The sequence below is a fragment of the Archocentrus centrarchus genome, chromosome 13 (genome assembly GCF_007364275.1).
Source record: "Archocentrus centrarchus isolate MPI-CPG fArcCen1 chromosome 13, fArcCen1, whole genome shotgun sequence".
Taxonomy (NCBI): domain Eukaryota; kingdom Metazoa; phylum Chordata; class Actinopteri; order Cichliformes; family Cichlidae; genus Archocentrus; species Archocentrus centrarchus.
In genome coordinates this window covers 14126636-14152768 of record NC_044358.1, presented here as the reverse complement: position 1 = coordinate 14152768, position 26133 = coordinate 14126636, and the positions used below count along the sequence as shown (strand labels likewise).

At 42.4% G+C, this 26133-nt stretch overlaps 3 protein-coding genes across 9 annotated transcripts; 2 read left to right on the top strand and 1 right to left on the bottom strand.

The window, feature by feature from the left end:
* The first annotated feature begins 1072 nt into the window (after nt 1–1072).
* On the top strand, nt 1073–10580 carry napab (N-ethylmaleimide-sensitive factor attachment protein, alpha b). The gene is made up of 11 exons (XM_030744924.1): nt 1073–1323; nt 2832–2911; nt 3016–3132; nt 5033–5079; nt 5174–5251; nt 5397–5452; nt 7418–7502; nt 7600–7704; nt 7787–7855; nt 8980–9030; nt 9480–10580. The coding sequence occupies exons 1-11, from the start codon at nt 1226–1228 to the stop codon at nt 9579–9581; spliced, it is 888 nt and encodes a 295-aa protein (XP_030600784.1). The 5' UTR covers nt 1073–1225; the 3' UTR covers nt 9582–10580.
* Nucleotides 10581–10693: 113 nt separating this feature from the next.
* On the top strand, nt 10694–14180 carry b3gnt2l (UDP-GlcNAc:betaGal beta-1,3-N-acetylglucosaminyltransferase 2, like). Of its 7 annotated transcripts, none has more exons than XM_030744011.1 (4): nt 10696–10846; nt 12030–12148; nt 12395–12464; nt 12543–14180. In XM_030744011.1, exon 4 carries the CDS (start codon nt 12644–12646, stop codon nt 13907–13909), a length of 1266 nt encoding a protein of 421 aa, XP_030599871.1. In that variant the 5' UTR covers nt 10696–10846; nt 12030–12148; nt 12395–12464; nt 12543–12643; the 3' UTR covers nt 13910–14180. The 7 variants fall into 7 exon arrangements, with proteins under 7 accessions (XP_030599868.1, XP_030599871.1, XP_030599870.1 ...); XM_030744010.1 differs by lacking the exon at nt 10696–10846 and adding an exon at nt 11629–11710; XM_030744009.1 differs by lacking the exons at nt 10696–10846; nt 12030–12148 and adding an exon at nt 11654–11710.
* Nucleotides 14174–25312, bottom strand: bckdha (branched chain keto acid dehydrogenase E1 subunit alpha). Its single transcript, XM_030744007.1, has 8 exons — nt 25100–25312; nt 22455–22631; nt 22291–22377; nt 21791–21899; nt 17529–17690; nt 17241–17447; nt 17012–17153; nt 14174–14995 (listed from the first exon to the last, which is right to left on the bottom strand). The coding sequence occupies exons 1-8, from the start codon at nt 25211–25213 to the stop codon at nt 14653–14655; spliced, it is 1341 nt and encodes a 446-aa protein (XP_030599867.1). The 5' UTR covers nt 25214–25312; the 3' UTR covers nt 14174–14652.
* Between the last annotated feature and the right edge of the window lie 821 nt (nt 25313–26133).

Genomic DNA, 26133 nt, shown 5'->3' with positions numbered 1-26133 from the left:
TTCTATTCTATTCTATTCTATTCTATTCTATTCTTATAAATGGAAACAAAAGCTACAAATCCCCACAAAAACAAACTCAAGGGAACCACAGAAATGCAAAAGAAAACTAAAATTCCTTTTTTCTGCCACAGGTAAAATACATGCAAACTGGGAACAAAAAATGAATTCCATATAGAGTCAGTGGAGTAGATTTCAGAAAAGATGCTAAAGGATCCTTGCTAACATAAAAAAAAAAGATTTTTATTCTCCTAGTTGTATGACCATGTTGTACATAAACAGCCAACATCTCACCACACAGTCTCATTGATCCACTTGTTTTAATCACAAAATAATAGTTTTTATAAATTAGACACAGAGAGATGCAGTGGCAGACACAGCTTGATGCTGTAGTGCAGCACATTTTGTTGCTTTAGCGCCTTGGATTGAAATTCCCCTTATTAATGTTTTGTTTTGATTTTTTTCAAATCACAGACAAAAACCTGTATTTATCACATAAAAGCTGAAAGAATAAGAACGACTCTGTAGCAAAGTTAGAAAAAGGAAAGCTTAATTTACTGAAGCAAAGCTAATAAAAATGTACTTTATTTCTAAAATTTCTATAAATTATGTACTTATTGCTTGCTTGCATAAACAATTATACATACATATAAGATAAATAAAACAACGTGAACAATGGTCTATAACTGAAAAAATATTTTGTAATGTCCAAGTCCATTAATTATAAGATGTATTCATGTGTTGTAACAAATACTGCAGTTATCGTTGGTTAAATCATATAACTGAGGAGCTAGGATGCCAGAAATGTTAAAAAATAAATATTAGTCTTTAGTATTGTCATAAATAATACTAAAACCAAAATGCATTATGTTTTAGTCTTAGTACAGGCTTGGCTGGTATTCGTATTAAACACTGGTTCAAACACTTCTAACATCACCTGCAACATTTTTAATACCACGAAACCTGCCAACAATACAAAAACACGCGTCCATGTTTGTTATTCGAAGCGGTTGGTACACAGCAGGTTTAACAGCGTGGGACCATCCGAGGAGCACTTGAACGCAGCAGCAGTAGTGTGCCGGCGCTCCGGTGTCACGTGACAGAGGTGATGGTTACTTTGCGGCTGCTGATGTGACACGGCGAGCCTGCAGTCGCTGCCCCTGGTTAGCGAGTTTGTTGACTTTTACATTTACTCGTTCCTCCATAGAATCAGTGAGGTGACCCGAAAATGGACAACAGCGGGAAAGAAAAGGAAGCAAACGCTTTAATGGCCGAGGCCGAAAAGAAAGTAAAATCGTCTCAGTCGTTTTTTGGAGCGTTGTTTGGGTGAGTATGTCAGTTAGCTAACGTTAACTTCGTGTTTTTGGCTAAAGGAGCAAGCTATGCGGAAGGTTTGCGAGTTGACCAGCAGGTTTAAAGGCAGGGCAGAAACAATTTTAAATCACTCCTCATGACTTTTATGAGTTGTTGTCAGTGTTATCCGACTATGTTTAAGGCTACAGTTTAGCATATGTAGCATATATCGGCTCTTCGCGTATCTGGAAATAGTTTAGTGTAAAACATAGCTGGAAATACTTATTAGTTGCTCATTTTTGACCCTGTTTCAAGACGTCATTTTATACTAGCCATCGATTCCGTTGTAGCTAAAAATGAATTGTGCAACATTTCAAGATAATCTCATTTAATTTTAAAGGCAGTGTTTCTCCTATAGCGCCCTCTGTTGGGGACATTTTGTGAGGTCACGTGTCATTAGTTTACAGAAGCGGAATAAAACGGATTTGTGATATAGCAAAACAACATGCAATGCTATCTTCCACCAACCTGTACAACCGGGCCAGGTTATAACAAGCTGAAATCGGGTTCAATTCTTCCGGCTGCTTTTTATTGTAGCAGGAGCTCACATGCATGGTCAAAGGCTACATGTTACGTATGGGGCTATAAAATCCAAGAGGGGCTTGTGGTAAAACTTGAACATGTAATTGGCTAGGTAGTTGGGTCTGGTTAATTGGACCAAATCCCCATCATAATACTAATAACTGTGTTGTTAACTCACATGCAAAGTCACCAGTTTGATGTTTGCAGTCATATACTGTTTGACAAAACCCTCACTATAAAGCAATAACCTGAAGAAAGCTTAAAGGATTACTCAGTGAGGGCAGACTTAGTCTTATGGGGTCGTTACATGAAAAATCAGTGAGTGGCAGCTAGAAGAAAGTATGCTGTAACTTGTTTTGACCAGTGACTTCTCCTACATTATCCTACATGGTTAAATGAGCCTTCAAAGTTTCTGCAAAATGCATGTTTTGAAGTTTCCTCCTCTTATTTATTAGAATAACCAGTATGCCAATGCTTGTTTCTCTTCTTCTGCATCATTAAATTGGTGTAGTTTTGCTATTGAAACTATAATTATTTCCCATGATTGCTGTGAGCAAAAATGAGATTTTGGCTTTAGATTGTGACACTTGGGTGTGGAAGTGGGTGTAAAATTGATTTAGTTGCTGTTAAACTGAGCTTAAATGTGTTTTTCAGCCCTGAAAATTTCACAAGGCTGTCTCCTGTGTTTATGAAGTCATGAGGGCTCAAAAATGCTGGAAAAAAATAATAAAAGCATGAAACTTTGACCCACTTCTTATAAAATATGGTGCAAAAATTTTGCATGGCTTTATTAAAATGTAATAAAATTGTTGTACAAGATAATATCAGCTGATTCTGAGGGCATTGTTATATATTATACAAATTATACATCTTTCTAAAGAGATTTTACTGAGTGAAAAGGGTTTTGAGGATTACACGCTACTATGAAAGGAAATAAAATAAACCCTGTTTTGACACAGCGGATCCTCGAAGTTGGAAGACGCCTGTGACATGTTGGTGAGGGCGGCCAACATGTACAAAATGGCCAAAAATTGGTGTGGTAAGTTGATTGTTACAGATTGAATCAACAAATGTATTGATTGCCTTTTTTTCTTCTTTGCATCTGTTTTAGTCCTTTTTTAACGTGCAGCATTTTCTTATTAGCTGCAGGAAATGCGTTCTCCCAAGCTGCTCACCTTCACCTGCAGATGCAGAGCAAACACGATGCAGCAACTAACTTCATAGATGCTGGAAACGCCTTCAAAAAAGCAGATCCACAAGGTAACCTTTACCCATCGCCTTGATGTATGTCATGTAACTGAAGTGCATCTGTAATGCTTAATGTAATTAATTTCATACAAATCCTGTAAACAGAAAAATTACCAGATTACTTGGTGAGAGCACCCTTTGTCATTGTCTTAGATACACTTCAGCACAGTTTCATCAGCATAGCTTTCCTTCTTTCAGCTCCATATGTGCTCATAAACAAAGACATCTGATGTGTCATTTCACTCTTAAGAAATGACCCATTGAGTGTGTAATTATTTAATACCAATTTAGCCACTACAAGGCTGAAGTAGGGCTGCTGAGCAGAACTTTCACAGGCAAACTACGCCCCCCAATGGACATGCTCCAAATAACCACTCCACTCAGTGTTTTCCTCCTTACACACACACACACAAAAAAAGCCATTTATTGTACACACCGCATTATCTCCACAAACTGTGTTAGGCTCCTGCAGAGTGCAAGCTGCTTCACCTGAACAACCAGCAGAACCCCAATTAGAGTAATCCTGGCAGGAAATTAATTTAAGTATTTTATGAGTGCACACCTGCCTGCTGTTTGTTTGAAACATGACAGCTGCACATCACAGTTCTGAAATTTTAAAGTGAATACATGTAAACCTGATGTTCAGTATTCAGTGCATTTAGTTCGGACACTGTCCCATAATAAAGGTTCTGTGGAAACCACAGTGAAACGAGTTGAACTGATTGAATGTTCTCTGTAATAAATGGCACCAGACTGATCAGCTTTCTGATGTCTGTTCTTTTAGCTGCAGTACCAGTAGGATCAAACTGATTTGACAGCTAATCAGGATTAATCATGAAAACACATTTATACGTTTTCTGCATCCCATGAACATGTGAATATTGCAGGTACTCCGTTTACAGCTCTTGTTTGGTTGTATTGTTTCAACCGGGTTGGATATGCAAACACAACTGAGACTGTGCATTAGTATGAAGGTGATTAATCTGTAACTTATAATCTAATTTCAGTTACTATGATTTAGAGCAGTCGTTCCCAAAGTCGAGAGTGCTGCGGCCCACTTAAAGAACAGAAAATCCCCCCCGGTCGTCCGATAGCGCCGGCCTGTGAAATTCTCCTGGCTAGAAGCCCGTGTTCACTGTCATCAAAATACCAGAGAAAGTGATGTTTGTTTGAAAAAAACATAAACACAGGCTGTTGGCTATAAATTGTTAATACTACTCGGTCACATGTAAAGTGCTGATGCTAATCTGTGGCCCACTGGGACACAAACAGAGTAATGATTAATATCACAAACTAACCACCTCCTGTTACCAGTTTTAATTCACTTTTTATGTAAATAAATACATTTATATGAATTTGTAACTGTGTGTACTTTGTTATTACTGCGGCCCCCTGCAGTACCTTCGCAGCCCACCAGGGGGCACAGCCCGCACTTTAGGAACCACAGATTAAAGCGGAGCCGCTGTGACATCAAAAACTTAACATGCCTCGCTAACATGTTCATGTCACTTCACAGGTCGCCATTCATAGCTTATCTGTTTCGGCTTGTTATGCTGTAGAGTGATAATGAGCAGGCTCCAGTGACTTTGTGATAATACTTTATGATAAGGATCCAAACATAACAGCTTCAGAGTTTTCTGTGGTGCTTTACATCCTGCATGATGCTGATAAAGGCCACAGATTGAACTGTGCAGGTGTTGTAAGCTTCCGCAGTACAGTTATTGAATGGGAATTAGAGCAGATGCACTGGAAGACAAGTCTAAATAAATTACATTTTATAGTAGATTGTTTAAATTGACTCTCACCCTGAACATTTTTCTAGCTTGTTGGAATTTGCGTTTACTTTGTTTGTAGATTAACATGAGTTTACTGAGTGAAATGTTTAAAAATGTTTAAATATTCTTCTCAACAGAGGCAATAAACTGCCTAAACCGAGCTATTGAGATATACACGGATATGGTGAGTTCATGAGTTTCATTTTAAAAGAACATTTTTATGTTTTGCATCTGATTTTTTTTTAATAGTTGCTCTTTTTTCCCGCTTTTCTAATTAGGGGCGTTTCACCATTGCAGCCAAACATCATATCAGCATTGCTGAAATTTATGAAACAGAGCTGGTGGACGTCGACAAGGTTGGATTAATAACTGTTAGCAATGAATTCAGAAAGATTTGTGTTGAATTTTTACTAATTGACAAAACATCTGTTGCTGAGTGCAGATACAGTAAAGTAAGCTCTGTTTACCTTTCATGTCTAAGTTTGTATAATTTCTGTTCAGGCCATTGCTCATTATGAACAGGCAGCAGATTACTACAGAGGTGAAGAATCCACCAGGTAACTATTGAAACCTATTAAGAACATGCAAAGCTCTGCCAAGGCAGCTGCTCTGGGCAGTATTTATGTTTGAGGGAACAGTATTTAGTGTATATTCATTTTGTTTTCCTTGTTCTTTTTAAACATACTTTAAGAAGTTTGTAGTGCAGTAAAAATCGTGCTGCGTGAGCGTGAAGGAGTGGGTGATGGATAACAGGTACTGATTGGTAAATAACTGAACATAATTAGCTTATTATGTATTATTTCTAACTAACTAGGCCGCTCAGTCAGTTAATCAAGTCTTTATTTCACACATATAAGTGATGAGTATTAATACACATAAAAACATGAGATCAGTGGGAAAATAAGATAATTTCCTCTTTGAAAAGGACGAGGAGGAAGTAACAGCTTATTAACTCTTCCCCCGTCTAACTCATCTGTTTTAATTATACAATCTGAAATATGTATAGATGCTATAATCATGCATCCAGACATATTGCTTTTTATAGCATGTCATTGCATACAGTTACACATTTTAATGTACAGTACAGCTGTATAAATATTTAATACCCTACATCATTCATACAGCACTTTATAAGTGTTTTTAGTGTTGTTCCCTGAGCCGCCTACTTCAGCCAGACTGCTCTTGGATGGTTGGAGGAGCTGCTCTCAGAGGATGTTTTTGGTGCCATTCTTTATTCACGGCTGTGCTCTTAGGCAGCGTTATGAGCAGAAGTAACCCCACACGTGAACGGCAGGACTGATGGCAGTACTCACCTTTTCTTGTCCAGACAATCATTTTTCCAGATGCCCAAACGATCAGGAAGAATCTTCATGACTGTACTCGAGGCCTGAGCAGTCCAATCCCTCTATGCTATTCGAACTGTTATCAGCATGACAGAGTGATCTCTAACCTTGTTCCTGTCAACACTGTCAACGCTTAATTGATGCTTCAATCTTAAAAATGATCAATCTGTCTTTATTAGTTGGCTATGTACCACAGGCCTTCAAGGTGGCTGTAATTAAACCTCTACTTAAAAAGCCATCACTTGACCCAGCTGTCTTAGCTAATTATAGGCCAATCTCCAACCTTCCTTTTCTCTCAGAGATTCTTGAAAGAGTAGTTGTAAAACAGCTAACTGATCATCTGCAGAGGAACGGTTTATTAGAAGAGTTTCAGTCAGGTTTCAGAATTCATCACAGTACAGAAACAGCATTAGTGAAGGTTACCAATGATCTTCTTACAGCCTCTGACAGTGGACTCATCTCTGTTCTTGTCCTGTTGGACCTCAGTGCAGCTTTGATACTGTTGACCATAGTTAAGGCTGGATCAGGTGACCCTGAACCCTCCCTGTTATGCTGCTATAGGCCTAGTGTGTCTTTTGTCCTGACCTCTCAGCTGCCCGAGGAACGCTTTGGTGTTCCTTCGGATAAACTGGATGAGGGAGATCTGGGTTTCTCTGCCAGTGCGACCCAGCCCTGGATAAATAGATGGATGGATGGACAAAGTTGCATGTGTACAAGTAATCCTTATTCTTTTTACAGAGCCAATAGCTCTGGATCAGACTGCTATAAATGCTCTGTTTCAGTTTCTGGCTCTGTGTGATGTCAGTGAGAGCAGATATTTTTCCTGTGGTCATATCTGGCACACAGCTTAACCCACCTGCATTTCCTACCTTCTGTGTGGGAGAGGCAGCCCACCAAAACTAAGAGGACCTAAAAATGACTCGTTTTACACATACAGTTAAATGTGGGGCTGCATCAGTGCTCAGTATAAGAATCACTTTGAGCTGCGATCATGTAAAGCTGCTCTACTCTTCCATATAAATGTGGAACTGCAAATGAGCAGAGCAGGTCCGATCTAAAATATCTCATTCATTAACTTTACATCTTTGATTTGTAATTGCTGTGGTGTTACTTCTTGCTTTTAGACCCTTGATTTCAGTTCATGTGTGGACTGAGAAACTGCTTGATCTTCCTTTACAGTTCAGCAAACAAGTGCCTTTTGAAAGTAGCAACCTACGCAGCTCAGCTGGAGCAGTACCAAAAAGCTATTGAGATCTATGAACAGGTGAGTTGATGCCACCCAGCAGCCTTCATTTCAACGCATCATCCATCCAGGAGCTTCAGGTGCAAAGTAAACATGAGCTGTGCTGTGTGATTTTTAGGTTGGAACCCATGCAATGGACAGTACGCTCCTGAAATACAGTGCCAAGGATCACTTCTTCAAGGCTGCACTCTGTCACTTCTGTGTCGACCATCTGAATGCAAAAGTAAGCCATAACATAGAACTTATTAATGTGCAGCCTCTCTAATACGAGCCTTAGTTTTAATAATCGTGGTGCTGTTTCCCAGCTTGCTGTGCAGAAGTATGAAGAAATGTTTCCGGCCTTTTCAGACTCTCGAGAGTGCAAACTGTTGAAGGTAGGCTTTGACACCATTCTGGCTCTAAAACATACCTGTCAAGATTTGTATTTAAAAATAGGGGAAAGTTTCCGCTGCTGAAAATAGAAAATATGATGTCATCACCTAATTTGCATAATTGTTAATTTGGATGTACTGTAGTTGCAATCGAGGCTGCAGGAGCAGAAAAACATCTTTGGAGAGAAAAAGTGAAGAAAAAAAAACACCATAAATATGTTTACAACTACAAATAAACTTTATGAAATAACTTAATAACTTTAGCTTTGCCTAGACCCACATTACATAGATCAATTTTGTCCGTATTGTTTAATGTTAGAATATCAAATTTAACAAAAAACACTGTGGGGTGAGACTGCGAGCTACGTTCAACCCTCCTCCTTTATCTGAGCCGCTGTTGCCAACTTGTGTAAGAAAACTCGCTGTCGCCTGTCTCAAAGGTTGATAAAGGCCGGGTGGGCAGGCTCTGTGTTTAGGTGAGGTTCGGGGGTTCGAGGGTGGAGACAAAGTGAGGTCTGAGCGATGCCAAAGCGTACAAAGGGACGCTGTAAGAAGGTGTACACAGAACATGGTGACAGCGGAGGATTTCGGTGTCGCTTTATGGGGAAAAATCGCTAAGTTGGCAACACTGAGGTCCAGCTGTTTTTACGGGGTTGTTCCTGCTGACGGCACCAACCTAGTGATAGTGACAATTCAGTTTGGAGCGGCACAGGAATGCTTTAAAGAAAACTGAAAAATACTGGGAAATAAAAATATACGGGATGACAGAGGGGTAAAATACGGGAATTTCCCGGCCAAAATGGGAGACTTGAAAGGTATGCTCTAAAATCTCAGCAAGGAACATCAGTAATCCCGAAGTTTAAAGCGAGACTGTTTTCCACCATTGTGCATGTCTTTTTTTTTTTTCTTTTCTCTCCACTGAAACATGTTGATGGCATGTGATTGACCTGGCTTTAATATACATGCTATTATTAAAAATACAAGTGGGACTGGAACAGCTAAATGCCTCTCCAGCCCTGGATAGACTATCAGCCCTATTTGTTTTGGTGAAGTGCAGTCAAAGCCTGTTTTCTGGGTCGAGGCAGTGAAGTAAGCCGTGCCTGTGTGCTCTGTTTTCCTCTAACTAGAAACTTCTAGATGCCTGGGAAGAGCAGAATGTGGACGCCTACACTGATTCGGTGAGTGAACAGTTGCTTTTCAGCAAAGGAAGAAGGAAGGAGCAGGAAGTCGTTACGCGTGTCTAACCCGTAGCTTCAGTTTCCAGGTTGAAAGACGTGTTACCTTCACATGTGGGGCAACAGGCTTTGTGGTACATTTGCTTTCTTTTTGGCGGGTGTGTCAGTAGTGTTACCCCATCAACAACTTTTTAATCAGTGTCAGTTTGTACTTTGGACCTTTTTATCTTGACATGTTTTGTTTTTTAACACGATGGATGGATGGATGGATGGAACTTTGTCATTGCTCAGTATAAGGCAACAAAATGCAGTTAGCATCTAAGTGCAAATAGTAGGACTGCAAATATGAAAACTTAGTTACAATGAGAACAATTTAAAAAATCGTACATTTTCTTTTTAGTATAGTTTAATAACAGCTGGATTAAAATAAACATTTACTTCCTGTTTGTCAGGTGAAGGAATTTGACACCATTTCTCGGTTGGACCAGTGGCTCACCACCATGCTTCTCCGCATCAAGAAAACCATACAGGACGAGGAGAGCGACCTTCGCTGACTCTCCTTCCTGCTCGTCTTTAAGGCCTCAACAAATAATTTGATCCTTCTTGTTGCCTCAAGCCTCTCACTTCTGCTCCAGCAGCATTGTTCCCTGACCATTAGCCCTTATGTTCCTTCACTGTGTTTCTTTCCTGCCATCTGCAGTTTTTCCTCAGATTTTATCCACACAGTAAAATGCTCCAAAAACATGGTGGTCCTCTTAAGTTTGAACACTACCTTCCTGAGTGCAGGCTGTACACAGTATGTAGCTTATTGTTATTAATTAGGTATTGGCGCAATATTAATTATTCAGAATTGGGCTGCAATACCAAATACTCATACCAGCACACTTTATAATGATAAAGGTTTTTATTATTTTCTGGTAACAGCTGAGAGGACACCGACTCACTAACACTTCGCTCTAAACTGTGCTTTAGAATAACCAAAATGCCAACGTTGCGCTCAGATTTGCGTTGTTTATCTTGAATGCTCACCTGTAGCGTTTTGTCAAAGGAGGGCGCCTCTAATTAAAGAGCCCCGATCTCAGCCGCTGAGGTCCTTCTGAGGTTTCTCCATCGGAAACATCCCCCCTCTGCCTTATGATGCAAATTTCTCAGGATGTGGAGAGCTAGATTTAATGAAGATTTAAAAAAACAAAAAACAGGCTTTTATAAGCTGTAGTAATTAATTTGCTAATTGTTTTTGTCACTTCCAATAAAAGTGCTTTTATTCCATGAACGAAGGTGAAAGATCCCTCTGTGAACATTTGCGTGGTCTGGATGGTGAGGGATGTAGACCAGCTGTTTTCCACCTGTATCAGAGTGTGGTGGCTTTTTGTTTTCTTATTGTCTGATTTGTGTTTTGCTGTCTTAAGTAACCAGGCTGGATTAAAAAAAAAAAATCTATTTTTAAGGCCTACAAGAGATGCAATACAATGAAGAAAAAATGAGCTTTACTGATCTGAACACTGTGCTCATGTATCCTGACTTTTTTTTTTTTTTTTGGTTGACGATTGTTATTCGTGGTTTGTGACGTTTCTTGTCAAACTAAATAAACCTGTCACAGCACAGCATCGTGGGTGTGGTCTCTACCTGCGGGGAAGTGATTACCTGATGGTATACAGAGCTGCGTCTGCTGAACTCGCAGTGCTCGCTCGGTTCCTGATCGGGATGAAAGCTACATGAGGTTTGATACATCTGCGGCTTTGTTTGATACCTGAGGATTCCTCCTGATCTCGCTTCAGGTGTATGAGGAGCTTTGGCCCACCGTACGTGAATTGGATCGGTAAGTATTTCACGCTTAAAACGGAACTTCTTCCTGATTGGTTTGGCTTTTAAAAAGGTCTCAAAGTTCCAGGTATATCAATGTTTAACCAGATCAGGCGGAAATGAAAGTTTAAAACAATCCCACACGTTTAAAGTTCGTGTTACAAGGTCACTTTATTTTTTATTTTAAACGGTTCGGTTCGGGCTTAAATGAGACCGCAGTGTGAAAGTGAGGAAAAGAGAAGAAGTCCTCTGATATGATTTTATTAAATTTTTTTTCCCCGGTTCCGCTGTTTTAACCGCTGGAAAAAACGCCTTTCATGATTCGAGTTCAAAATTAATAGTTAATAAATCGAAATTTCGAGAAAATAATTCGACCTCTCAGATTAACTCGTATAAATTTAGATTTGGTATTTCAAGATTTCGCGTTAATAACCCGAAATTTGGAATTATAAATCGAATTTCTTGTTGGCTCCGCCAATCAGGAAGCTCCGTGATAAACGTTACTGAGAGTGCAGACGCATGCGCACAAAGGTAAAACGTTGACGCCGGGCGCTCATCTTTGAGCGGAGGGTGATCTCCATAGACGTACATAATCAATGATATATTCACGTTGGGCTGCTGGAGCTGGCCCCTTCCTCCTCCTGCTTCCGGGTAACATGGAAATCACGACCTTTCACAGCGCGTCCTGGTTGGCAGAAATAAGTTTGGACTTGTTTTTTCAAAATTTTGAGAATTATTTTCGAACTTTTGAGAAAATAACTGTAAATTTGGAGTTATGGATGATAATTTCTCTTTCAGTGGCAGAAACAAGCTCCCACAGAAAGCCCTCTGAGACGTTCCTCCTTTTTGTTCACTTCTAATTAAACACTGGAGAGCACAGGTGTGTTTGCAGGTGCATCTCAGCAGAGTACACCTGCACACCGCATCCAATTAGGATAACACCCGCCTGAAACTTGAGAAACATTTAACAGAACACATCTGCACTGATGTTATACTTAAAGTTTTGTTATCAGATGATGTGGAATAACCTCCACCGGTAAGTCGTAATTTATCCATTTGATAATTCGGATTAGTATTTGGGGAGTTGTCAGAAGTTTTATTGCTCCTCATAAAAATATTTTGGGAAAACTAGACGAGTTGCTGGTATAATGCTCTCTCAGCTGATTACAGACCAATTTCCAGCCTTCCTTTCATTTCAGAAATTGAAGGAGTTTGTGTAAATCAGCAGGATTTCAGCAGTGAAACAGAACCGTTGGCCTCAGCCTCTTATCTACCATTGCTGGGGTCATCTTGCTATAGATTGTTTAAACACATGAAGGTGACTGTCTATATAAACTCATCTGAATGTAATAATTAACAGGAAAATGTTTGACAGCGTAATACTACAACCTTTAACTCGTGTAATCAGGAAGCTGCTGACACACGTTATTACCTCACTGTCAGCCTGATGATCACATTTTCAGACGTTTGCTGTTAATGTTAGAGAGAGAATACAAACACGAGCCTTGCACTGTCTTAAAATGCAAATGTGTATGTTTTGTTTCCTTTTTTAAATTCAAATGAGCTGTCATTATACTGCCTGTGAGCGACAGCGGGAGCAGGAAACGTGGTTAACGACATGCGTTTCTGTTAAGGTTGGGCCCTATTCAGTCTGTCACTATTTGATTTGACGTTAAGGTGTCCTATTGCATGTTTTTTCTTTCTGTTGGCAGGTATTTCCAGTTTGTCGACTTCTGAGTCAGCATGAACTGAACACGACACATTGACCACCCCTAAAAAAACCCTCACAGCTCGGTTTACTTACTTCGAGCCAATGAAACGTATTCAGACCTGCGGTGCCATGACTCTTGGTGTTTCCATTGTTCTGATTGTCTTGTACGCCACCCTTAACTTAGAGAACAGCAACAGTCACAACCCTGTAGGAGTGGACACTTCAAAGCATCCCAGCATCCACGTCCGTGACAGGGATCTAAAAAACCAATCCAAACGGGAGAACGTCGCCGCACCGCTTTCTTTTGTACACAATGTGTCTGTTTCAGCTGACTTCAGAGAGTCCATCCCTCAAAACGGAGCTTACTGGAACCGTTTGCTGTATTCAGCCCTGAGTAATCTGGACCAGGGGGGAAACCCTTTCAGTCAACCCTCTGAATGCAAGGAGACAAACAAAGAGCTGCTGCAAACCAACATACATGACTTCAACTCCTACCCCCTCCTGTTTCAGTCTTTTTTGCAGTGGATGAACTGCAGGTCTCCCGCAGTCCTCATCAATCAGCCTGACAAATGTATGTTCAGTGAAGGGGGGTCAAAGAACCCCGCCTTCTTCCTTTTCGCCATCAAATCGACTCCTGGAAACTTTGAGCAGAGGCAGGCGGTGCGGGAGACATGGGGTCAAGAGAGGGTGTTGAATGGACTGGGAGTGCGTGTGCTGTTCCTCCTGGGGCGCTCCTCACCAGATGATCCTGACCTGAGCTCGCTGCTGTCCTATGAAGCGAAACACTTTGGAGACATCCTGCAGTGGGACTTCCTGGAATCGTTCTTAAACCTGACGCTCAAAATGAATGCGTTCCTCCACTGGGCCGTGAAACACTGTCCTCATGCCTCCTTTGTCTTTAGTGGGGATGATGATGTGTTTGTCAACACACCAGTGTTGGTCAAGTACTTACAGTCTCTGGAGGCTGATAAAATATCTAAATTGTATGTTGGACACGCTATAAGCCAATCATCTCCCCTCAGGGACCCTAAAAGCAAATACTACATCCCTCTGAGCTTCTACGACGGTGCATACCCTAGTTATGCTGGTGGAGGCGGCTTTCTCTTCTCTGGAGCTTTGCTGAAATCCCTCCGTTCTGTTTTTCACATCATCCCCTTCTTCCCCATCGACGATGCCTACACTGGGATGTGTTTCAAGGCTTTAGGGGTTTCCCTTGAGGGACACACAGGATTTCAGACCTTTGATATCAGAGCAGAAGATCGTGAGAATCTGTGTGCATATAAAGAACTTATTCTGGTTCACCAGCGTTCCCCGCAGGAGATAAAAAAGCTGTGGAACGGCAGTCACAACCCTCTTTTGACTTGTTGAACTGGTGGACAAAACGACAGATGGTGACTGCAGTCATACTGAAGCTGTAGCTTTACCCGCTTCCACCGATGTCCCATTTACTGTGATGCAGCAGGGGTTTGAATCGTGACTGCAGCTCCAACAGAACGTTGCAGGACAGCAGCTGGATTGTGTAACTGGACTTGGTTTCATGATGAAAAGGCATTTTGTCTGCTCAGGGCTTAAATCACTGAAAACCATATTTTCTTATCTGTTAAATAATTTAAATAAACAGCCAAGACGATGCATGTTCCACAGTTTATTTTCCACTAAACACCAATGATGAGCAAGGAAAGTGTACAGATGTGGTATTTAGAACAGTAACGTTGCAGCATAAAAAGCATCTAAAAAGGTCCTCAAACCAGTCACTCCACTAATAGAGGAGGAAACCTGTTAAGTCCCTGAACAGGAGAGACACACACACAGAGAGCCTGGGGTAAATTTAGCTTTGCCTGTTTTGTGTTTATATTGTGTAATGTCTTCAGACTGAAGCAGCTGATTCTTCTGTACTGAACCTGGAATAAAAGTGAACTACAGACAGTAAATCTGTTAATTTAACACCAAACCCAGTGGCACAAAGAGCTTGAAGTTGATATTTTATTTTGTAAGCACAAGCTTCCTCCTCACTGTCATGCAGAAGGAAATTAAACTAGTGTTCGATCTATCCCAGTCTCAACGCTCACCACATTTACCAAACTTAATGATATCCTCCTGTAGCAGGGAGCTTATTTTTCGTACAGGTCCAGCGGGTAGTGCTCTTTGTACTGCTGCACGTGTCTCCACATTGACTCCCTCTGCTTGCTCAGGCCAGGCGTCATCTCGTGGTACACGTCAGTAAACAGCAGTTCGGGGTTGGGCTTCAGGCGCCTCTCGGCCCTCTCGAACGCCTCCATCACCGTTTTGCGGGACTGCTTCCGCCAGCTCCTCTCGTCGTCTTCGCTCCACCAGCCGCGGGCCGTCATGTAATGTCGGAGCCTGGAGATGGGATGGTCCTGCTTGTCCCAGTAGTTCACTTCGTCCACTGAACGGTACGCCGAGCTGTCGTCGCTGGTGCTGTGGTGGCCGATTCTGAAGAACCAACAATTTTTCTTTACTTGAACTGTTTCAGACTCAGAGCGATGTCGGCATTAATCAAACACATTAAATTAACTGATACACGTTACTGACCAAACCAGCTGAGATTTTCAGTGAAACTTAAACCTTGTATTTGTGTAGGAGGTATTAAACATGTTTGTGCTCTCCCTGCAGATCCCTTTTATCTTCTGCCCAAAGAGAACCAAAGCTGATGATGGGCAGCAGCCTAAAACTACAGTAAATTAGAGACTAGATCTTATCGCGTTCACAAGATTTTCAGAAAACTTGACCTCTGACCTTTACCTTCAGGTCAAAGTCACAGATTTGAACTCAGCAGAGTTTTAGTCGATGCATGTATGAATTTGAACGTTCTGGGTCACACTGTTCTCGAGTTACGGCCAACATAAAGTGTGTGACGACAGCTCGAGCTTTTCTTTGGGACGAAAGGCTCAAAATGATCTCTAACGATCACCCGTCCTGCCCGGGTGATCGTCAGCTTCCTGGTTTCAACTTCTGACTCAGCTGTCAATCTAGGAGGATAAGGTGTGGTTACTGGATCTTGTTACAGATCTTCCCACCCAGATCCCGCGTCGTGTTTCCTGGTAGTCATATTTCTTCCTCACCCTATGCACAGCTGCGTTTTCACATTCTTGTTATGACAACAAATCATGCACACACATGCCTACACACCTTGGCCACTTTGTTAGGACACCTGTTCAACTGTTACCATAATTATATAATCAGACAATCACATGGCAGCAGAGCAACACACCCAGGTGTGCAAACATGGTCGAGACAGCCTGCTGGAGTTAAAAGTGAGAATGAGGAAGAAAAGTGATTTCAGTGACTGAACGTTGTGTCAGACTCAAACATTCACAGAGTGGGTGAAAATGTGTTGTTGCTGCCAGAAGCAGACTGATGTGAGCTGAAGGCAACAGTAACTCAAATAATCACTTGTTACAATCAAGCTATGCAGAAGAGCATCACTGAAACCCTAACACGTCAAACCTTGAAGCAGATGAGCAGCAGAAGACCACACCAGGTACCACTCCTGTCAGCTAAGAACAGGAAGTGGAGTCTATAATTCACCAAAACTGGACAACAGAAAATTGGAAAAACATCGACTGGACTGATGAATCTTGATTTTGGATGACAGGATCAGAATGAACAATGAAACTTGCATCTCTCCCATCTTCTATCAATGCTTCAGGGTGCTGCGGGTGCTCTGTGTGTGTGTGTGTGTGTGTGGGGGGGGGGTATTTTCTTGGCACACTGTGGGCCCATTAGTATCAACTGAGCATTGTTTGAATGCCACAACCTAACTGAGTGACCTTTGTGACCTCAGTGTACCACCTTCTGATGGCTGCTTGTAGCAGGACGACACTCCATGTCTCAAAGCTTCTTAAATGCAACAATGTAACTCAAACGGCCTCCACAGTCACCAGATCTCAGTCCAGCAGAGCAGCTCTGGGATGTGGTGAAATGGGAGATTCACATCCTGGATGTGCTGCCAGCACATCGGCAGCAGCTGTGAGATGCTGTCATCTCAGCATGGACCAAAACCTATGAGGACCTGCCATGAAGCAGCTCTGAAAGCAACAGGAGGTCCAACCTGGTACTAGCAGAGTTTACCTAACAAAGTGTCCAGTGAGTGTATTTGTTTATTAGATGCTGTCCATGTAAAGGTTCCACTTCAGTATTAATATTTATCATGAGTGGAACCTCGGGGGTAGAGCTGTTTGGATGATGAGCTGTCAGCCTAAAGGCTGCTTCATGCGTCCTTTCTGAAAAGCAGACTGTCATAAATCATATCCGGGCACCAGGGTGGCTCAGGGCGTGAGCAGGTGACCATGTATGCTGCGTGGCAGTGCGGCCGGCACAGGTTCGAGTCCTGGCCTGTCCTTTACAGCGTCTTCCCCGTTTCTCCTCCCACTTTCCTGTCTCTCTCCACTGCAAAGAACTGTCATAAAAATATCTTAAAAATAAATAAATAAATCACTCATAACAAACCTGTAGGTCATCGCCTCGATGAGGAATGGCTGGTTCTCAGCCACAGCCCTGCGCCTTGCTTCCTTTGTGGCGTTGTACACAGCAAACACATCATTCCCATCCACACGGATGGACAGCATGCCATAACCAGGACCACGAGCAGCTGTTTGAGTAAAAGAACCAATGGTATGTCGATTAGAGCAGCTGGATCTCCAATCAGACACGGCAGAAAATCCACATTCATCCTTACCGATGCCGTCGCCCCTGTACTGTTCGTTGGTAGGGGTAGAGATGGCGTAGCCATTGTTGCGGCAAAAAAAGATCAGCGGGCACTCGAGGGTGGCAGAGAAGTTGAAGCCGGCGTGTGCATCCCCTTCGCTGGCTGCTCCCTCTCCAAAATAGCAAATGACCGCACGGTTCATGTTCTCTCTCTTGATGGCATATGCAGCTCCAGCCGCTGAAACACAGACATGAATATACACATTTACAGCTCGGTGTGTGCGTGTCCTATACGAAGCAGCAGAGGCACGGCGCTCACCCTGAGGAAGCTGTGTGGCCAGAGGAGAGGAGATGGTGACAAAGTTCAGATCTCTGCAGCCGTAGTGGACGGGCATCTGCCGGCCCTTCCCGAGGTCGTCGGCATTGGCGTAACACTGAGCCATGAACAGATCCAGAGGAAAGCCTCGGTACATCAGAACTCCTGTAACAGGAATTATCACATGATTACTCACAAGACAAGAGAACCAGACCAACGGAAGGAGCTAGCAGTGGGTATGTGAGGGCAGGACTGGAGGCTAAGATGCTATATTTACAGTGAAGAGACACGTAGAGCAGAGGTCCCCAACACCCGGGCCCCAGACCGGTACTGGTCCGGGGCCCGGGGGTTGGGGACCTTTGATGTAGAGCATGTCACAAAGCTCAAACGTTCACTGCACTCAAACGGCCTCCACAGACACCACATCCCAGCAGAGCAGCTTTGGGATGTGGTGGAACGGGAGATTCACATCACGATGTGCAGCAGACATCTGCAGCAGCTGTGGGAGGTCCCCGGCTTCTCTCTACCCCAGAGCAGCATTTTAGTGGTTACAGTAACACAGTGCTATAAAGCTCTTCTTCATGCATAAATCTAATCAATATAATGAATGAGAAAGTGTCAGCTGTGCTCATCTGTCTGTGAGCTGAGTTGGAAAGAGGAAGTGCAGCAGGTCACTGCTCAGACGGTGCGTGACACAAAAGTACGAGATGCTTTGATTTGAATGGACTACTGATCACTGACCTGATTGACTTTGGCTTTAATTTGGTTTTGATTATACTGTTTTGTGACTGTCTTCATTTATACTGTTTTTGCTTTCTTTCATTTAAAAGTATTGTTTGATTAATTTATAAATACTCCTGATAAGTTTATCATTTAACTGCATTTATCAAAAGAAGTTATGTTTATTGTGTCTCACTCTGGGGCCGTTGCCTGGCAGGTCAGTGCGCAGCCTGTGGAAGGTCATAACTCAGAAGGATCTGACACTTTTGGGATCTTCCATGAGGTGCTTCTTTATTTCCAGATGAGGTAATGGAGCTGTCAAAGAAATGCTGAGTAAGCATCACGTGAGGGGGGAAAGATACCAAGAAGGGCTGAATAAAGACAACAGGTCAAGCAAACCTGTCAAAGGTCAGGCCACTCTAGCATCATATTACATTAAGTGTCATAAAAAGAGTAAGATTTTTAAATCAAACCAAGTAAACATATTTAAGATATGTAATTATTCTTAAATATGTTATTTGGGCCAAAACTGGGAAGCAGTGCTGAAAGATACAATAAATATCATGATAAAGAGACGACCCTTTGAGTGATGAATAGCAGCTCTCAGAAGCACAGAGCTTTTCAGCTCTGCCTCTTCCTGTGACCTGTGACCTGCTCAAGGCCGCATCTGCCGGGGGTCGCTTCGCTTTTTCTTCTTTATCTTGTTGCCGTGCTTTGCTGAACTCTTCGTTCAATAAACCAACTGTAACGACTCTGCTCTATTTTTGTGAATTTTTTCCTCAAATGCTGGTTCTAATTGGAAATAATGCTCATGAACAAAAGACTATAAAAGGGAGCTCTTTGGGGAGGTCTGGGGTTCTAGCCTGTCTCGTTGTGGGGGCACCGCATGTAGCCTCTCTGATACCCTACATGTCAATGTGTGTGTGTGTGTGTGTGTGAGTGTGGGAAGTTGGGACACGAAAGCCAAACCATGTGGACAGGTCTTTATATCCTCTGCCAGACCCTGAACAGGCATCCAGGACCATGCAGCATTAATATGGTGCTCAGCAGAGCTGCACAGTGGGTGCATGTGTGTGAGTGTGTGAGGCCCGTTTGGAGCATCCTTTGTCCAGTATGGAGTTTTGTATAAGTTGTAAGTTGGGACTTTTAGTCGTTTTGAAGATATTTAAACAGATTTCTGTGCAGAAGTTCTGATGTGAGTTGACGGAGAGAAACCGAATCATCAGTTTTTAACAATAACGTACACTTTTGATAAGAATTTAGGGGAACTGAGGTTTAGACATCCTGTAACTCATGTAGGTATTTCTAAGTTCAGATGATTGAGATTAAATCTTTCCTGTATGACGACTTCAGTTCTTGGAACGTAATAAAGTTTCCGCCTTGAATAACAGGCTGTCAGACAGGCTTTTAAAGCAGTTTGATTTTAGAGATAAAGAAAGGCAGATCTGAGGTCTACTTTTACCGAGCGCTGCTTCCTAACACGGACCGTCAGGTTTTTTAAAGCCGGTCTTGTTTTGGCAGGTTGTGCAATAAGAACTGAACGTTGTGCCAAACACCTACATTCTTCCAAGAATTATTTATTTCATTGTGTTATTTTCCACATACATGTGTATGTGTAGCAACGTCAGATTCGACAGGCGGGGAACTCTGCTGGAAACCATCTGGACCCGAGGCTTTACTGTTTGGGAGCTGCAGCCTGTTCATCCTTTAGTTTGGTAGATTGATATTAAGAAATTCCTCAAGTTCAGCATCAGATGGATTAATCTGTGACGAGCATAAAGCTTCATGAAAGGATTTCTTTGTTGTGGGTCATGAGTAACGTTACCAGTCGAGTCTTTAATAGAATAAATAGTTTTCTCTTTATTTAGTTTTAACTGGTTGGGCAGAAATTTTACTGATTTATTTCCATGTTCAAAGTTTTCCAAACGCAGCCTCTGCAGCAGAAATTACGTCTTCTTATCAGTTATTTATTTCCAGTTTCAGTTTCCTCAGGTTGTTAATTATATGTTCTTGTGGTGAAGCAGCAAAGGCCAATTCTAAAGATTTAATTTTCTGCTCTAATTCTAACACAAATGTTTTTTCTTTATTGTTCTCATGTGAGCAGTAAGATATTATTCCGCCTGCATTTCTGCTTCCCAAAGAACACATGGTGATATTCCTGGTAGATCATTTCCTAAATATGCTGACCACTCCTTTTTTGAAATAATTAATGAAATCGTGTTCTTTAAGTAATGATGTATTAAATCTCCAGTTCCTGATTGGTGGTGTGACTCTGTGCAGAGGTGGACAGTAACGAAGTACAAATACTTCGTTACTGTACTTAAGTAGATTTTTCAGGTATCTGTACTTTACTTGAGTATTTATTTTTCGGACTACTTTTTACTCCCTACATTTTTACACAAGTATCTGTACTTTCTACTTCTTACCTTTTCAAAACAAGCTCGTTACTTGAGGTTTAATGCGTCTGAGAAACGTTTGCATTTCCGGTCAGTGTGGGAGCGGCTCCTGATTGCGAGTGGGTTTTTCACGGAAGTCGGAAAAACAGGTTGAGAGGGAGATAACAGACACCCCACACGGAGACCAGAAAGAGCCAGAGGAAGTTGCGCTTTACATAGAGGCTGCACACCAGAACGGTGAGGAAAATGAATGACAGAAAACGTAGAGGACAAAAAAGTGTGAGCAGTTCGTCACACAGTGTGTCTGCAGCTAAAAGAACAGCTGCTGTATTTCAGGGAGAGCAAAGAATGAGAAAACTTCACTCTGATGGAGAAAGAGGTGGAAACGTCCTCCAAGGAGCTGCTTTTACTTTCTTACTTTGAGTACATTTCAGAGCCTGTACTTTTTTACTTGAGTACAGAAGTTGAACCAGTACTTCAACTTTTACCAGAGTAGTTTTTAACACAAGTACTTGTACTTCTACTTAGGTACAGAATGTCAGTACTTTGGCCACCACTGACTCTGTGTCAGAGACATAGTCACGGTGCACGATCACTGACAGTGATGGGATGAATCTGAGTGTCTGTGATGTCCACCGTCATGGAGCTGCTAACTGAAAAGCAGTCTGAGAGTGGTGTACTGGTGAGAAGGTGTAATCCCTCAGAGTGGGCATCAGAGAACGTTTGAGAACATCTGCAGACTGCAGCTCCTCTGACTCACTCAGCCTGTCAGTGTCTGCATTAAACACAGACTGAAGTCTCCTCCCATCATAAGTGTGGAGTCAGAGTGATCAGAGAGTCAAGAAGGTATGAAAAGAAGAGGCGTCATCAACATTTGGTCCGTTTATGCTAGCAATACAGAAATCCAGATAAGTAAATCTAAGCGAGGAGCACATCAGGAGCAGGATGTTGGAGTATAAATTTGCTGCTGATTCTACAAACTTGATCATCACAGGAAGACTGACGAACACCTGATTCACTCGCTGAACGAGTCTCTGTTTGCCTAGAAGATCTTGTGGTGTGATTATTGTGCACCATCAAAATGTTCACATGAACAGCAAGCATAAAGGAAATATATCAGCTGGGGCTAAAACCACATTTCATACTTACCGGCTTCTCTGTACTGTCCAAAAACCAGGTCAGTGGGCTCGAGAGCAGCAGCGCTGCCAAGGTGCGTCCCCTCCTCACCGTAGTTCGTCATGTAGAAGGAGATCCGACCCTGTCAGACAGAGCTGGGCCATTAATCACATGCACGAAACCAAAAATAATTACTTAAATTAATCACTTTTTTGCAGTAATTAGATCTGAAACGTTTGTATTTTGCTGTGTTATAAATCAAGCGAACCCTTTCCTCTCCAGCTGTTCGGTTTCTGCCCCTCCTAAAAACTAAAACTCGCAGCTCGTTTAGAGTGAAACTCTTCTGGTTGAACTGCTGCAACAATAATCTGCTCGTGTCGCTTCGGTCCTGAGACATGGACCGGTGTCCTTCAGAACCATCGCCTCTTTTTTCATGTAATTATTTGAAAGAAAATACCTTTCAGAGCTTTTTCAGTTCAATGACAGCTACTGTTTCATGGTAAACAATCACGCTGAGGCAGGAAGAAACATACCTGTCTCTGAGACTCATAAAGAATGCGGTCCATTGTGTTCAGCAGGGTCATCTTCTGATAAAAGTTTAAAACTGTCTCTTTGGAGAGCTGAGAAACACACAACGGACAAATTAACTGGGGCTCAGCAGAGTGCAGAGGTCACAGTGGCACCGGGCTGACTGTACCTGAGGGTCTTGAGAGGGGTTGATGATGTTTCCCTGCCTGTCCATCACGCGGTATATTGGGATCCCAGAGATGACGTTGGGCTGGATGAACTCGAGCTGATCAACAAACTCGGCCGAGGCTCCGGGAAACTGCGGCTTTTCCAGGGATGAGTCAAAGGGCTGCTGCAGCTGCACAGCCTGAAAAGGTTGAATGTGAGTATTTTTTATTAACAATGTCATTGTGGCCGTGGCAAACAAAGCCTTCACTACAAACGACGCCACAGAGGAGGACTCATCTCTCTGAACTGTGACATCCAAAGCAGGACAGTGATGTTGACATAAGGCAGACGAGCCTTAAGGAATAAAACAGCTCAGGGCGGCGAGGATTCATCAAATCACTCCAATATTTAAAAATCTCCATGTAAAGTTTTTAACGTTTCGTTTAATTCTGAATGTGCAGCTCAGGTGTCACCGAGCAGGCGCCACAGTTTCACCCACATCTAAACATAGATGTGGGAACCAAACGTATCCAGTTTACTCAACAAAAAGACTGACAACAAACATCAGCAAGATGATGTCATAACAGAAGAACGCAGCGCGAGTCAGTCTGCGCACACACTCAGCACAGGGGCCACTCCACACACACACACACACACACACACACACACACACACACACACACACACACACACACACCCTCATCCAGCAGACTCGATGCTGTCAGAACTCTTTCTGCTTCCTCTTCATGGCAGACAGACCGAGGAAACCACCTTATTTTTGACATCGTGACGTTACTGTTCTTGTGAATATTTATGTATTTTTGCATTTTAGAGTTTATTATTTTAATATTGCCTGTAGATACAACAGAAGGGTTTCATGTTTTCTGATGGATGTTACAGTTAAACTAAAAACTGCACTTTTTTTTTTTGGGTAATGAATACAAAACTTGATACAACAAACAATAAAAAACCTCAAACTGGCACTGGAAGAGTTTGGATTCATTGGCATCTGGAGAGAATTAAACCCAAATATAAAGGACCACACCCATTACTCAGCACCCAGTAAAAGTTACTCTAGACATGACGACTGTTTCATGAATAAATCTGACATATATGAAGGGAAAGAAACGTAAAACAGAAGCAGCAAGCGTATCGGATTACTCTACCCTACTATTAAAAGTTACCCCTTAGAAAATGTAACAGTATGGTGATTAAATGCAGGCCTGCTGAACTATAAAACAATCAAAGCAGAAATTACTCAGATAATGGACGCATACGATAAAGGGCAACGAAGAGAACTAGAAAACAACATAAACTAACCCCTGACCCCAACCTGTTTCAAAAAAAGCACTCAGAAACAACACTGATAAAATACTAACCTATGAAATAGAAAAGAAATCTAAATTTATTAGACAATCATATCATGAAGTGGGACCTAAAGCAGAAAACTAGGAAACGGTGCCAATCAGAACCTCCTACAAATAAGGATGGGATACAGACTAAACTCAATATATGTGACTGACACACACACACACACACACACACACACACACACACACACAGGAAGAACAATGCCAGGACAAATGGACAAACTTCACATGAGCTGTACAGGTCTGCGTATAAAGATCACCTTATGATATACATTATGCAATCGAGGACTCCCCTCACTGTTCGGTTTGTTTTCTTTCTGGTTACATTTGTGTGCATGTGCGTACATACATACACATGTTCAGACCTGTATCATCAGCACCTGAAGGACGGCTCCAACACAATTTCACTGTACTGTGCAATGACAATAAAGACATCCGAGTAGTGAGGAAGTTTCAGGACTGGACTTGTTGCGCAGGTATCCTATCACGGTACCACGCTGGGCTGAGCTCCTGAGAGCGACCCACCTGAACCCTGTGATGCAGATGGGTGAGGGAGTACTTTTGGTAATACAGTGTATGTTGTAACTCCAAGATAGGAAAAGTTATATTAATAAAGAGCCTTCATATTATTCTGTTTCCAAATCTCAGGAGTCATCCAACAGTTTTCTTGCCATCCTAAGAGCAGCTCATAAAGACCGACTTATAGCGGGGCCGTGTGGGTTGAGGCACCGAAGGAAAAAATATGTTTTAAATAAAGTTATTTAGAAAAACATGTTGCATTAAAGTACGGTGGGTTTCCTGCCTCACGCCCCTTCTCTCGACCAATGGAAAACAAGCTAGCTAACCCTTTAGCCGCCTGGCTAGCTAGGTCAGTGTGAGAGTCAAAAACAACAACAACAATAATAATAATAATAATAAATACAGCGAGCCCTTACTGCAGCTCAGACTGCTCAGTGAAAGTCAAATATTCGCTAAATATAAGGCAGCCAGTCTGACTTTTCACGGCCGCGCTGGAGAAAACTTTCTGTAAGGTTGTTAGCCAAGCTAGCTGCTCCGCATTTAACCTGATTCTTTGTGCCAACCCGGCCAAACCCAAACGTTTCAAACGCTTTATTTAACTGTAACGGAACCGCGTCTGTACTCGACTAACTCGGACATTTCTCCTTCGTGATCCTGGCCGTTTGCCAGGTCCATAATCACAGCGTCCGGTCCCTCAGCCTCAGCAGGAGCCTCGGCTGCAGGAACCTTTCACATCATTTATTCATCGCTCGGTCCAAACATCGATATTTGCACTCACGGTGACCCTGAGGGCTCTGCGCTGAAGCAGCCGGGACGCCGTCAGCCCCGCAGCCTGCCGGGCGGCGCGCAGACACAGTCCAGACATTTTGCTCAGGTTGCTCAGAGCCGCCATCGACGCGCTCGGTGCTCGGTCGATTTAACCGCCGCCGCACGCCGGTTTGGAGGCTGCGCTGTGGCGGGTACGTGAGATTTGGTCAACGGGGACTACCGCCAGAGAGACGGCGCAGGAATTAGTTTGGTCCGTTAACCGTTCGGAGCTTGAAGGGTATTATTAAGAGAAAGACGCGGTTTTACAAAAATATCATTTTTTATTTCTGCAGGATGCGGATGTTCCTTTCTGGAATAACCAGATTCCTTTCAGCCAGGGATGTAATCGATCCGGAGGTGTCGTCATTGTTTGAATTTATTCCCAGGAGAAATAATAACTCACAGAGAACTGGTTAACTGACAGGGACTAGAAAGAGAGAGCAGATTTCTCCCATACTGGCTTCTCTTTATTGGCTCCCTGTTAAATCTAGAATAGAATTAAAATCCTTCTCCTCACCTACAATCAGAACCTTATCTCATAGTCCCGTTATCACCCCAACAGAGCACTTCACTCTCAGACTGCTGGCTTACTTTTGGTTCCTAGCAGGGGCGCACCTATATACTTTCTGAGGTGTATCTGGACACATTTTTAGGTTCCCCCCCCACACCCCATACTTAAGAGTAGAACGGGAGGCAGATGACCCCCCCTCCCTGAGCCTGGTTCTGATGGAGGTTTCTTCCTGTTAAAGGGAGTTTTTCCTTCCCACTGTCACCAAGTGCTGCTCATAGGGGGTCGTTTGGTTTTCTCTGTATTATTGTAGGGTCTTTACCCACAATACAAAGCACCTTAAGGCGACTGTTTGTTGTGATTTGGTGCTATATAAATAAAACTGACTTGACTGAATTGAATGAATGAAATTCTGAGATACATCTTACAATCTAAAACCTCCTGAGCAGCCCTATCTGATCACTGCTTTGTTGATTTTGTATTAGAACCAGTTTAGA